General features: G+C 46.1%; 4 protein-coding genes across 4 annotated transcripts; all 4 read right to left on the bottom strand.

Moving 5' to 3' along the window:
• Window positions 1–891: 891 nt before the first annotated feature.
• On the bottom strand, window positions 892–1773 carry N7520_011019 (uncharacterized protein; the record flags this gene model as incomplete). The annotated part of the gene is made up of 3 exons (XM_057144952.1): window positions 892–1049; window positions 1106–1189; window positions 1248–1773. 3 exons carry the CDS (start codon window positions 1771–1773, stop codon window positions 892–894), a joined length of 768 nt encoding a protein of 255 aa, XP_056990706.1.
• A 1157-nt stretch (window positions 1774–2930) lies between these two features.
• Window positions 2931–4463, bottom strand: erg8 (phosphomevalonate kinase; the record flags this gene model as incomplete). Its single annotated transcript, XM_057144951.1, has 2 exons — window positions 2931–4035; window positions 4093–4463. The coding sequence occupies 2 exons, from the start codon at window positions 4461–4463 to the stop codon at window positions 2931–2933; spliced, it is 1476 nt and encodes a 491-aa protein (XP_056990705.1).
• A 1272-nt stretch (window positions 4464–5735) lies between these two features.
• N7520_011017 (class I SAM-dependent methyltransferase) lies at window positions 5736–6914 on the bottom strand (the record flags this gene model as incomplete). Its single annotated transcript, XM_057144950.1, has 1 exon — window positions 5736–6914. One exon carries the CDS (start codon window positions 6912–6914, stop codon window positions 5736–5738), a length of 1179 nt encoding a protein of 392 aa, XP_056990704.1.
• Window positions 6915–11698: 4784 nt separating this feature from the next.
• N7520_011016 (uncharacterized protein) lies at window positions 11699–12908 on the bottom strand (the record flags this gene model as incomplete). The annotated part of the gene is made up of 4 exons (XM_057144949.1): window positions 11699–12137; window positions 12197–12576; window positions 12639–12806; window positions 12858–12908. The coding sequence occupies 4 exons, from the start codon at window positions 12906–12908 to the stop codon at window positions 11699–11701; spliced, it is 1038 nt and encodes a 345-aa protein (XP_056990703.1).
• Between the last annotated feature and the right edge of the window lie 882 nt (window positions 12909–13790).

The raw sequence follows: 13790 nt of genomic DNA, 5'->3' as shown, positions 1-13790 counted from the left end.
AGCGCCGGCATCCTTCAAATCACCCAAACACTCTGTCAATACTCGTGGACTTGTAGTTAACACATTCCACCCTGCCAGCACAATCAACACTTCGTAATTGTCTTTTTGTGCATCTGCCACCAAGGCCTTGAAGTAAGTCACGAGCTTGGTCATAAACCAGGGATCATTGCCAATGCTTGGTAAATGAAGGCGCTGTGTGAAATGCGCGGCGGAAAGAATTTAGTACAATATATAACTACTAGTCTGCCCCTCCTAGATAGTACGATATAAAAACGAATACAAAACATACTAGCTTATACTACATTCTACCACGGACCTGTCGATAGGTACCCTTGTTATTAAGTGAAGTACTACATATGTACGGCAGGTAGAGACTCATACTCGAACATTGAAAATCTACCAAACTGTTGGCATATGTTCAATGGTACGGGAACATTCATAAATTGGATGAACGTCATATAAAGCATTATTTTCGAACTAAGCACCAATTGCGTTAATTCAGGGCTATATACCCAGTGTATTCAACTGTATACCAGAGAAGCTTCAGATTAAGATGCAAAACAGCATGAGCATTTACATGACGTAATACCAAAGGTGATGAAAAGCGTTTCGTAGATACAAGTTTCAAGATAAACGATACATGAATGGACACCAAGGGAGAGATGGGAGAGACGGAGAACAAAACAAAAAAAAAAGGATCGGATGGGTATATATATCTCAAACAGGGGATGGAAAGAAGCAAAATGTCCAAACGCCGCTTCCAGGGCGCACATCCAACAACAGAAGAGCCATGCCGGCAAAGTTCCTGCATCCAGGCAGGCTGGTCGAGGTCCGTTGCCATACCATATCGCAAGGGGTAGCTGAGTACAAGGGAATGTTGATGGCCTAGGCCTATAGAATCACGCAGCGGCAGCCAGGGCTGCGCTCGTTACTGTCGCGTTCCCGGCTGTACTGCGCCTTTGCACCCTTGGCGTCCTCTTCATCGACCACCTCCTGTGGCTTGACAGTCATATGTACGACATTAGGAGCATCGTGGTTGAATTTTGATTCTGCACGTCGGATTAGTGTCGAATGCAGACTAAGGACGAGCGCGATTGATACATACCAGAGAGAGGCGACTTGTCATCCAACAATTTTCCAAAAGAAATCAGACGAATTGAACTCGGAGATGAGGGACGAGTTTCCCAATCTGCAATTCACGTTAGTTAAAATTCACAGGATGGTCTCCACTCGACAGGTTGACTTACCAGATCGCCACTCTCGCCAGATCAATTCCTTCAGGGTGTATACGCTCATCGCGAACGGATCGTAGTTCTCCACGTTAACAGACCGCTTCTGCAGATATTGACCATCGATCGTAAACGGGTGTCGTGATCCCGTTGTCAAGAGCAAGGTAATGTCCAACGAAGGCCCATCACTCTCCTTCCCCTCGACTTCCTCCTGCTCCGACGAGAGCTCCGCACCAGGCTTCAGCTCCTCAGCGTCCGTACTCTGAGACTGCGCGATCACGGTCGCTGGCTGTTCGCCCGGTATGGTGGCCGTCGCCTCTACGGGGGTGGTAGTTTCGCCACCAGTTACCGGGTGGCTTACGGCGGGCGCATCGTCTGGCTGGGCTTGGTTTGATGGAATGGTAGATGAGACTGATTCAGCGACGAGGTTTTCAGCGGTGAGGGAGGATTCTGGTTGGGATTGTTGCGGTTGGGACTCCTGCGGAGAAGTGGATGACTCGTGGTCTTTGGGCGCCCCTAATACCGGGTTTTCGGTGGAAGACATGGTTTATAGCCCCGAAAACAGATGCCAATTGACTTTCCTTCAGTGGAAGGGAAGCAACTGTCAACAGGGAGTGGATGGGGGAAGATTTGGGGAATGTAGAGAGGGAGAGTTAGGTTGGAGGAGAATGGCCGATCGGGGTCCAGATGTGAGGAGTAGGGGGAGGGGGGATGATCCAGAATCCAGAGTCCAGACTAAGTGGCGGAACAATAGTGTTTTCGCTAGTTTCCAAACCACAGATGTTATGAAGACCCGGATGCAGAAACGAAATTTGACAGGTTGGAGAAGTTCAGGGTCCTGGGGGCTAAAAGCAGGTAAGGGGATCGGCGAGACAAGACCGCAACTGGTGAGTTGTGACTTCAAATTTACAAAACTTTAGCAACAAACAGCAAAGCAATATGTGATCGAATATCGACTCTCGATTATCGAATATCGGAGGATTTTCTATCTTTAAATTCTACAAATGCCAAGATTGAGATAAGGAAGATCCGGGGAAATCCTGTTAGTCACTTAGCTATGGAACCGGACATAATTAAACTGGTAACAGAGTACGTGAGTACTTGGATTCTATGCAGAAGCCCATATGATTTGGCTATGTTTAACGAATAAGCTATTAAGCTATTAAGCTAGGGGGGCAAATAGTGTATGTCACCGGATGCAGAAACCATGGAAAGCTGATCCCCGGCCCCCCTTCGAGACATTTCAACTCTTGCAGGGCAAACCAAAACATCAAACACAAACATGGTCACACAGTTGGAACGTTCAAATGTCTGAATCATTAACGTTTAGGACCTGTCAGCTCCTCTCTCTCATGGAAGGCTAAATTATCCGATACGAACCAAACTGGTTTAGCCTTGTCTAAAGTATTCGCTAGTATGCAATTGAAGGACAGAGACAATATAACCCTCTCTTCCGCAGTCTGACAAATAGTCATAACGCTTATTGATAATTTGCATCGCAAAATGTATGTGTACGCACATGTATGTACCAGTGCAAACACTCTCTGCCGCTCTGGCGTAAGATCGATACATGCTGATATTCATAGATATAGGGTATGCGAGTATCCGAGTCAGTTCCGCCAGTTTCAGGCGTAGACTTGAGGAAACTCATGGGATATATGGAATACTGGTTCTCAACCAGACTTTTGAAGTGGATCTATTCTAGACCCAGCCCGCATACTGCTCCAGCACTTCATTCTTCACCCCTTCGGACCCATGCCGGACACCCAGTAGCCGTACATTTCCAATCTTCCCACCAAAATCATCCTCCACCGCACTCTCATAGTTGATAAACTGTTCATTCAGTCGTGTAATCACCGCGGGATCGTCCCGGATCAATAACACAATTGCATCGTATCCGCCAGCGCCGGGCACCACTCCGCCAATTACCCCATCGATCTCAGTGAGTCTGTCCAGCAGCTCGGTCTGTACGCTCGGCTCAATGGGCACACCCGTCCGGCGGGTCATTGTGCGAATAAGGTCGCGGGTACGCTGGATGTAATTCTGGATTTCGGAGAATTCGCCATCTGTGTTGGCTTCGGGGTGTTGTGCGAGACGCTTGAGTTCCTGACGGAGACACTCATTGTTTTTCTGGAGACTGGCCCAGAGGGTATCGGCCTCCTGGCGGTTTTCACTCCTCCACGCTAACACCTTCTTAACCATCGATGGCGTCTGCGAGCCACATTCGACATCGCAAAGCACCATCTGCATCCCGCGCGGCAGCTGCATACCGAAATCAACGCATTCGGTGTCCCATGGGTGTTCGGGATCAGCATCTTCCACAACGGCAAATAGTCGCTCATCGAATCCAGGAGATCCCACATCACCAACCGACTCGAGAATTGCTGGTGAGAAACGCTTGTATAAACAAGATCCATACACGGCAGCAGCTACGTCGAACCCTGAACCGACCTTGCCCTGAGCTGCGCAGTGGGCGGCTTGGGCCAGATTGTGAAGCTTGTCGCGGCCTGCACCGAGGTCATCTGCCTGCATAGTTCGGTGGATCACAAGTGACGAAACAAGTGCGGTCACCAAGGCAGCTGATGAACCTAGTCCTGTCTTGTGTGCTTCCAGAAGAGGGACACCGAAATTGACAAAGCGACCCCGACCTTGCGATGCAGGACGCTTGGAAGCCGCAGTCTCCGAGTAATAGTCATTATCAGCCAGGATAGTCACAGAGAGCGAGCCGAAATCCTTTGAGTCGGCGACGTAACCAATGTAGGTCAAAGCATAGCTCAAGGAGGTTTCGACGAAAGGGTTTCGTGGACTAGTATTCACTCTCATTAGCAATACTCAAGAATTGCAAGTGTGGGGAAAGTCTCACCCATCATTCTTCTGAACCACCTTAACTCCGCCACCATTCTCGCACCGCTGAATCCCGTATTCCCAGATCGCATTCTCGAATTGTGGTGAGCGAACAACAACGGTATCCTCGGCCTCGGTCTCGTCAACACCAGACCCCTCTAGTCGAACAGACTCCGTCTCGCTACCGCTAACAGCGGCCTTGTGTTCCGGTCCAGACCCAGAAGCCCCGCGGCGGTGACCCCGTCTGAGTTGTTGAACAACAACGTGGATGCGCGCATCGAGTGCGAAAACAGTACCCGTGTAGCTGCGGTCGAGGACAAGGTAACCACCCGTCAGGAGAACCTTTCCAGGCGCTGACAAGGCTGTCACGGAAGGTGGTTGGGATGCCATGGATATGGTGAAGAAAAAAGCGGGGGTATTGTTCGGATGTGGTTTACCCCACGGAGAGGAGCGGTGGTTCAGTTTTGTATGGATCGAGGGAATGGGAATTCGGCTATTGTATCTGTGGAGTCGGCCCGTCTCGAGATGTTCCTGCGCTGAGCAGAGAAAGAGTGATTGGGGAAGGACATATTTTGGTGGGGAATTATTTAATGCAAGGATGTATCGATATCTCCTAATGCGGGTTAGCGTGCCAGGTGTTGCACTTGCACAGCACATCCTGCTTGGACTTGAAGGGGAACATGTTACTAATGTAAATGCACATTTCTATAGGAAGTACTCAGTACTCCGTAGATAGATTACCATTATAGATAGTAGTGTGTAAGACACCTGGCACTCGAATGTTTCTAAATTGACTACTCCGTAGGCAAATACGCTAGTATCAATAGTTCTGGGATCGCAATTGGAAACTGAAAATGGCTGCGTATTATAGGCAATTATTTATCTTGCCAAATGCCTGAAATATAGGTAAAATTACCATGAGAATAAATATTTGAAATATTAAAGTCTTACTTGGTACTCTGGAAACGCCATCGTGGATGAAGGAAAATACAATTTCTAAGCTGAACTGCGCAGATGAGGATTAGGACCATAAATATCCGAGTCAGCTTCAATAGCTCTAGACTCTCATAAGAACCTATTAGAGTGGGGAACTTTGAAGTTTCAGTTGGAGGTTGCAGCTAAATAGTCATGATTTCATTATTTCTTCATGCTCGGGAGTGACCAATGATAATTGAGTATCTGAGAGCTTTCGGATCATGAAGCTAATTTCCAATATTCCAAGGTTCAATTATGCCACTAAGATTGACTTTAATAAGATCTTGTCTTTACACTGGCATTTGGTTCGTATAGATCAAAAATATTCCAAATACTGTACCAAACTAACGACAGCTTCATTAATTAAAAAAGTAAATTATCAGGCTATGAACTATATGCAAAATCAATAACATAGTCATTTCCACAAAACTCCAGATTCAAACATTGCGAAAGACCAAAAACAAAAAGCACCAAACTCCTAAATCCTCTATCTTTTGTTTCTGTACAGGGTATTTCCAAAATTGTAATGCATGACCGAGACCGAGATGACGAGTTGACAACCGGCGGGGAAGGCGGGGGTGGTTGGGCGGTTGAACAGTAATCAATTAGTGGCGATTATGTGCTGGTCACAGAACCTGTCTGCAACACCACTGCCTTGATTTCTTTCTCCACCAACTGTGACCAAAATTATGCCTTGGGCTTCCGCGCAATGATACTGTAACTCGTCGTGGCAAGGCGCATGTTATCCATCTTGACAAACGCCTGTCCATCCAGACACAACCGGTTGATAAGCGTCTTGAAGTGACGGGGCACAACATGGAGCTTGACCAGGGCCAGGATAACCTGGCGCAAGCTGCGGAAGTAAAGGTCGGCGGTGTCGATCAGCGGGGCCTGGAGGCCATCGATACTGGCGTTCTCGGATAGCACGACTTCGAACCCGGACTGGGTTAGCGCCTCCTCCAAACTCTCCTTGGTGGGGGTGCCGACGGCTCCAATCAATGGTTTGACGCGGCGCATGAGTTCGGCGTGTTCGGGGTTCGTAGGCTCATAGGCGGGAAGGCTGATCCAGTCGAGGAGAGAGATTTTGGCACCGGGCTTGACGATGCGGAAGATCTCTTTGAATAGTGCTGGTAGGTCCTTGCATAGACTGAGTGCTTGGATTTGGTAGAAGGCGTCGAAGCTTTCGTCCTCGAATGGCAAGGGAAGGGTGTTGAAATCTTGCACGACGAAGTTGTTGTGTAGACCGCGCTCTTCGTTGAAAGACTTTGCTTGCGCAACTTGGTTCGGGTCGATGTTGAGGCCGGTCACTTGCGCTCCGGTGTGTTGCGCCATATGCGCCGCGACGCGACCACGGCCGCAACCCAGATCCAGCACTTTGTCTCCAGCGGAGAGACCAATGTTCTGGGCAATTGAACGTTCATAGAGGATCTGGTTCTCCAGAATGGTGGCCTTCTTGCTCATCCATGGCGGGATGTACATTTTTTCAACATCACCCAGGGCGCAAAGGTGATTGAGCACTCCGTAGTAGGACTTCAAGCAATCCCCAACTTTCTCCTGGTAATTGGGGCCTAGAACCTCTGTCATTTGCTTCTCGTCGGACCAATCAAGGTTGTAAATGACGTATGACGCCATGAAGTCGTCCACCTGCTTCGGGCTCAGGTTTGACAAGTATCGGAATGAGGTCCAAAAGCTCTTCCATCGCTTTGGAGAGGCCGAGTTGTCAATGTCTTTTCCATGCTTGCCGAGAGCTTTCACAAATATCTTCTGCTTCGTGTCTGCGATCTCATCGAACGAACTATCGCTCTCGGATCCGCGACCAAGACGGCCAGGATGAGTCGGTGTTTCCACGAGCGTCTGCGACACCATTATGTGAATGGGGAGAAAAATTTGTGAAAGCTGTATTAGGGATAGATGAGCAAGATAGAGCGTAAGAAAAGGCTCGAGAGGGGAATTGGGTAACTGCAAATGTAACAACGCCCAGTCCGCTCCGACGGGGGTCCATCATTTATAAGCAGTTAATTCCGGAGATCTTCGTTCTCCACGATCAGACCGAGAAGAAATTTCATTCGCCCGGACGATCCCACAAGCGGTCAATAGCCAGTATTCCGTGTAGTGGATTGTCACCAGACCTTAGCTATCCGGCTGTACCGGCCGCCTTGAGCCGATTAAACGGGACATACCGTTCATGGCATCTCCGACGTTCCGGCAGCAATAATTTCTGGTTCCGGATAACCAGATCATGAAGACCTTTGGAATAGTTTGCCATACGGTTAAACTACGGATATTGTGTTGTGCCCATAGGCTGAATACAGTACATAGTTATAGCCAGGCACGGATGACGAAGAAACCCTGCGAAATGAGTATCGTCATGGGAGCGACGATCGAGACCCACATATTAAAAACTTCTTTTGACGATGAAATCCTTTCTCATCTTTCGGCTACTGTGATAATTGGTACTTAACAGGAACCCGTGCCGCATGGGACGTGGGCATGTACAAGGACATCATCGTACATACGCCGTCATAGCGTAGACAGTATAGATTGGGCTTACAGGTGTATAAAGTACTGGGCCCCTGCGGTTCCGCATGTTGAAGCTCTCCAACTGCTTATTGGAGCTTACTGAAAATCCCTGCATGGCCGTTTCCTAACAGTACCAGGTACATGAACACTGATCCTTGTGGCGTTCTCTAGACCTTAAGCAGAAACATCAGCTTATTTCACGGCAAGTCGGCAAGTGCGCGCAGGAAGGTATTTCCCATAGGCACTATCGAAATTCGGCGTTTCAAGCTATCACCGAGTGGAATTTTCCATGGAAGAAAAAGTGAAAAAGAAAATCTTAAAATTCAAACCTTACTCAAATAGGAGCATAATGCCATGGCTCAGGGTGGACTTACGGAGTAGACGGATACAGACTGCAATACAGACTATGATAGACTCGGACCCACATTAGTCATGTATTCGGGACACTCGGACCCTGACACGGAGGCAAGTTGCTGGTACAACCGTAAAGCCGGGACAGCAATGGTACGCCCTATGATACCCACTTAGCGCCTGTACTAATCGGGTTATATTCTCCTACGGTTCATATCCGAACGATTACAAATCTCGGCGGAATAACTATGCCGTTTTATAGGTAGTTCGTTATTTGCTTGGCATTTGCTTGGTCCTTCTGACAAATTTGCCATTTCGCCATTCGCATATGGACCATGGCGACTGTGAAAGATTTTTTACGCACTTTATGCTTACAAGTTTCATTTATTTTTCCAGGAACTTGCCAGGGCAGAAACCGGTAATTTCCTATGAGTTGTCAGGATCTACAACGTGGTCCGTTATGCGGCAATGATGCAACCGTCTTGGCACGGGCTAGGTGGATCTACCAATGTAGGAAAATTTCCACTATCAGCAAATAATGGAATGATCTTGTCGGAAGGGCCCCTTATTGCTCCCAGAGTGTGTGTGAAGGTACGAAAGTATATAAATGAGTCATGCCATCCTGTGATAGCTTATCTCAAGGTACATTCAATGTTACGTAGAAAGAACTTCTTGGCGTCATAACATTAATGTATAGGGCACGATTACAAGCGTATTTAATTCCAGAGAAAGCCGATATAGGCCAACTGCAGACAGCACTTGAGGACTAGAACAGGACGAAGTTTATACTCCTTGCCACTTTTACTCCTTGGGTAGTAAAAGTGAGTACTCGTGCACGCACAGGCCGTGCACAGGTAGGGGGGTGCTTGCGCCCATCACCCCAATGAGTTCACAACTACAGAAAAAACATATATTTTAAGCAACAAATCACCCATCACCATGCCTACCGATCAAAAACGAATCGAGAGCCGCAATACGGAAGCTAGCAACTACATATAAGACCTGAAATCGAAGCCTAAGTTCTCGAAAAGCGCGGGTGATTAGGGTACTAGAGGCTTTCCGCCGCGCAAAAAGCGCGGCGCCTACTTAGGTGTTAGACCACACCTCCAACTCAGTCTCCTGCTCAGTATTCTATCTTCTTTCGTACCGTATTAATCAATTGGTCAAATGTCCATAAATAACGGAATAGAAAAGAAAGAGAAGAAAAGAGAAGAGAAGAAAAGTGAAGTGGAAGAAGAAGGGGAGAAAAGGAAAAGTCTGGTGGAGGTTTCCAACGCATGTCCAAAAAGTCTGCGATGTACCCAAGTAATAGAGAGGTAGATTTCACATGTGCACAAAACATTTAGGACGACGTAAAATCTACTTCGTTGGATCTTTTTTATATTTGCTTACGAGTATGTCTAAAATCACATCCTTCTAAATATCGGGGTCGTGATCCGTGCACCACGGATTTTACCTACCACACCACGTTACATAAGCTACCCTCTTACATAATTAAGAGATATCGGGAATCCTCGGAAGAAAATCACGTGCTATCCAACGTCCGATATCAAATTATAAGTACAGGAGTAAATCAAATTCTCCGCAAAGGGCAACTTCTGATAGTATGCCCTATTTCTCCACACCCTGAGCACTTACTAGGGGCCTTAGGCCTCTTTATCTCCGATATTTCCGTGATTTCCTCTGATCTTTTTCTCTTTTTTTCCTCCTTTTTTGGCTGTAGATAGACCCGAGGTGGTAGAATTGAGAGATATTCAGCTGTGGGTGGTCGAGTAACCCAAAAAGGATCAATTTTGTCGAGTCCTATTGGCTGATTAACCTTCAATAACTCACGGATCATATGCTTACAGGGTAGACCCATTGAATTAGTAAAATAATGGGTGCAAATGCCTATTGGCCCCTTTTCTAGGGCTAATTGCCGTTGATTATTGATTTTCTGCAAAGCATGTGGGGAGAGATGGGACCGAAGGTGGCTAAAAAGCGGAATCATGGTGAATTTCGGTATTTTAGTCTGGATTTCGGCTGTTTCTTTGCGGATTTCATCTAATTGGCCATTAATAACAGCATCAATGGCACTAAAAACAGTAATAAAATCGTTATTTGAGCCATGAAGATGGGACTTAAGCCTTGCATGAATACCCTCAGACCGTGAGCTTGCAGAATTACCAAAATGGGTAATATTCGGAGTATAACAGCGGACGAATTTCTGTTTATAGATTAGCCATATTCTTTCGAGATAAAGGATCAGATTAGGGTAGTTAAACTTAGTTTTAAGGTTATATAACCTTAATTTATATTCCTCTGATATATTAGATGAATAAAGGTCTCTCCATATCTTCATAAACTCTGTGAATTCTGTGTTTTTTGGGTCGTCTTGGGGCTGATTTGCTGTTTTTTGGCAAATAAATTCACGTGCTTTAGTAAAAACAGCTTTTTCAATATGCCAAATACACAGTAAATGGCTAATATTAGGAAAAAGCTCTTCAATTGCCCCAATAAGTGCTAAAGCTCTGTCAGTAATCAATACTGAATTATTAGATAAATGGATAAAATCCGAGAATAAGGTTTGTAGGGCCCACTTATAGCCTTCTTCACTCTCATTTCGCATAAAACAAGTAGCAAATAAGAAGGTCTGGTTAGTCGGAGTTATGCCAATAACCTCTAAAAGAGGCATACCGTACTTATTAGTCTTATAAGTGCAATCAAGGACGAAAACCCTATAGTATTTATTAGCAAGATCAATAGATTTAGGGTTAGCAAGCGCTAAAAACTCGATTTTATCATCAGATGATAAAGATAATCTATACTTATATCCTTTAATTTGCAAATTTTGGAGAAAATACTCCATTTCTCCCTGATATCCATACCTATCTCGGAGTAATTTTGCTTTTTGGTTATATATATCACGTGAGATTATCGGTTGATCTGTAGATAAACGGAGTAATTTGATCATATCTCTAGGGGCAGAATTGATCTGATTCAGGTCTTTAATCTTATCAATTTGAGTAGAATTAAGCTTCCGAGCTTGGTGGAACACTATTGGATCGTCAGCAGGGTGATTATGGGATGAATTACGTACCTGGAGCTCCCATTTGCCTGTTTTATTACTTGCATATAGCCTAAAGGGGCAATTTTGACGTTTTGAGCTTGTTTCCCGAGGATTTAGGCCTGTAATTGGCCTATCAATCGGCCGAAAAGGTATGCCTGATTTGACACATTGGATTGAAAGGTTCGCGTAAGCATATTGACCCTTGCCAGAATTACTGCTTTTTATAGCAGTACAATAGCCCTGAGAGAGGGCATGCTTCCGGACGGATTCGATTAATTCATCTCGAGTAGCATATGAAGCTTCAGGGGGTGGAAGAAGGTCTAAATTAGGTTATTATCAGTTATAAAAGATCAGAGAAAAGGATATAACCTACTTCCGTGAGCAGATAAGGTAGAATTGGTAGCCATTTTTGTGGTATTTTAGGGCAAAGTAGGGCAGATTATGGTAGATAGAGTGATCAGGCCAAGGTAGATGGTAAAAAAAAGGGTAGAATAGAGTAAATTATCGTTTATCTACCCAAATCTGGTTATTATAGTGATGAAAATTTGATATCGGACGTTGGATAGCACGTGATTTTCTTCCGAGGATTCCCGATATCTCTTAATTATGTAAGAGGGTAGCTTATGTAACGTGGTGTGGTAGGTAAAATCCGTGGTGCACGGATCACGACCCTAAATATCGGTCGATCTCATATAATCACAGAGCGCTCTTCGCTTACGTGTGCACCGTTTTATCTATTCGAGTCAACCCGAAATTCCTTCCACATTTGAATACCATCAGGAGGCATCCCATTTGCCGCCAATTCTGTATCCGATTGCCCGTCATCACTCCACCTCGTGTTGTTTAGATTCGGAGAATTGGTGTTATGTGATGTGATAACACTTCGATTGGCACCGACATCCACGCGAGTGAGAGAGTAATTCTGCGTCGAGCGCTTCACACCATTTATCTCCCCTGATGGTGTTCCCATCCCGCCAGATGACGAGCCAAGCCAATTTCCTGAAAGCAAAGAGGAGAATACCCGGCGGAGAAGGGGTAGGTTGGCCGTGACGATGGCGAGTTGTTCTTCGACAATGCTCCACATCAAAGGAATGGGGAGAGTGTATGTGACGTCTTTGAAGTTGATGTGCATAAGACTGACGACCCGGACCATACTTATTGCGCTGACGCTGTGGTGAACGTAGGTTAGTTCTACAAAGGAGCCTAGAGCAACCGCAGATTCACTCACAAGAGTCCTAGAGAGAATGCCACTGATAAACCAATCCTCCGCCCCACTGGTAGCTGTAGCTTCCAGATATATGGGATTGGAAGCGACATGACTAGCAAATCGGTGAACATATTGAGCACTCCGGCCACCACGAAGGCCGCGTTGCGATTCCCGCATCCGCCACCCTGTAGCATTGGATTCCAGTTGTATTCGACAGGATGGCAAAGAAAAAAGGATTCAAGAATTATACTCAGCGCCCAAGCCCACACAATGGCGCCGGTGGCGTAAATGGCAATTCGCATACTGGATTTTGTGCCGAAGAGCTTATGGTAGAGGATCATCATGGATGTTTTGACGAGGGCGAGACCTGTTCCATAGAGAGCCTGACAGACGATAATCATCTACTCCGTATCGTGGTGAGTTTAATCAATTGGTCAAGAAAAGGGCATTATTTTGCTCATACCTTGAGGTTGAACTCGATATCTGAAAGAGTGACCTGGGTTGCATGTAGCCCGACGCCTCCATTTGTTACCGCTGAGCGCAAATTTTGTGAGCATGTTATCTCTGTTGTTACAGTCAGAATGGGTGTCATACTTAGGATCACAACCACAGTTGAGACTGTCACCATGCACTATGCACTGGGTCAGCCACACCCTACGACGGAGGTAACGAGCGCACTCACCGTCGCAATTATCATGAAGTAGTCCTCCAACCCCAAGCTAATGTTTCTCATTCTCCGGGACACGATCCGAAGAACTGTTGAAATTAGGCACAGAGGTCCAAAGACGAGCATGACGACCACTATGTCCCTGCCACTCTTTGCAACAAGTCCATAGTTGCCCATCGTCGCGTTCTTCCCTCTATTACTGTGAATCGTTCAGGCTGGTCGATATAACCATTCCATGGTCATCTAGGTAGGAAAAACAGCGGGACGAGTGTGCTCATTTCCGAGCGACGAAGGCTAATATAATGCATGGCATCCTTCTTTCTTACTTTCTTTTTTCTATACTGTGTGAAGTCAGAGGATTCAGGAATCAGGATTCACTGAATCAGCGCTTCGGCCTATCCTCATCAAAACTAAGCCTGAAATGGTTACTCTGATGCCGCTAGGTTGACGCCATACAGTGCCCAGGCTCAGTAGAGTCAATACCATGTTTTAAGTTGAGAAAGAGTGGGATTTAACCTTTCGCGGACGGCTTACGTTCTTTTGAATCATGCATATGTAAGGAGTATCTTTACATGGAAGTGGCAGACCGTCAAAGAAAGAAAGAAAGAAAAAAAATACCAAATTACTATAGCGACACGAGTCCTATTCGCATTTAACTATCATTTTAACGCCCATGAGTATTTAGCCTAGGATAGTCTAATAGCCTGGGAGACAATAAGGGCGGCCAATGATATAGCCCTGTCTGCCGAGGTTCCCGATCAAAGAACCAACTGTGGAATTGAGTTCATCTTCATTGAATTCGGCCTTAAGAGCAGGATGGACTTTTTAAAACCGAGCCAGGTTAAGATAGAGCGTGGCATCTATGTACCTCGCTTTCTTTCCCTTTTTGGGAAGTTCAGGACTCCGGCCCCCAACCATACACGGGTGTTTCACCCGGACACAAAGGAT

The sequence above is a fragment of the Penicillium odoratum genome (genome assembly GCF_028828045.1).
Source record: "Penicillium odoratum strain IBT 22623 chromosome Unknown utg000008l_segment0_segment0, whole genome shotgun sequence".
Classification (NCBI taxonomy): domain Eukaryota; kingdom Fungi; phylum Ascomycota; class Eurotiomycetes; order Eurotiales; family Aspergillaceae; genus Penicillium; species Penicillium odoratum.
The sequence above is the reverse complement of the archived record's forward strand: the minus strand, read 5'-3'. Positions and strand labels throughout refer to the sequence as shown.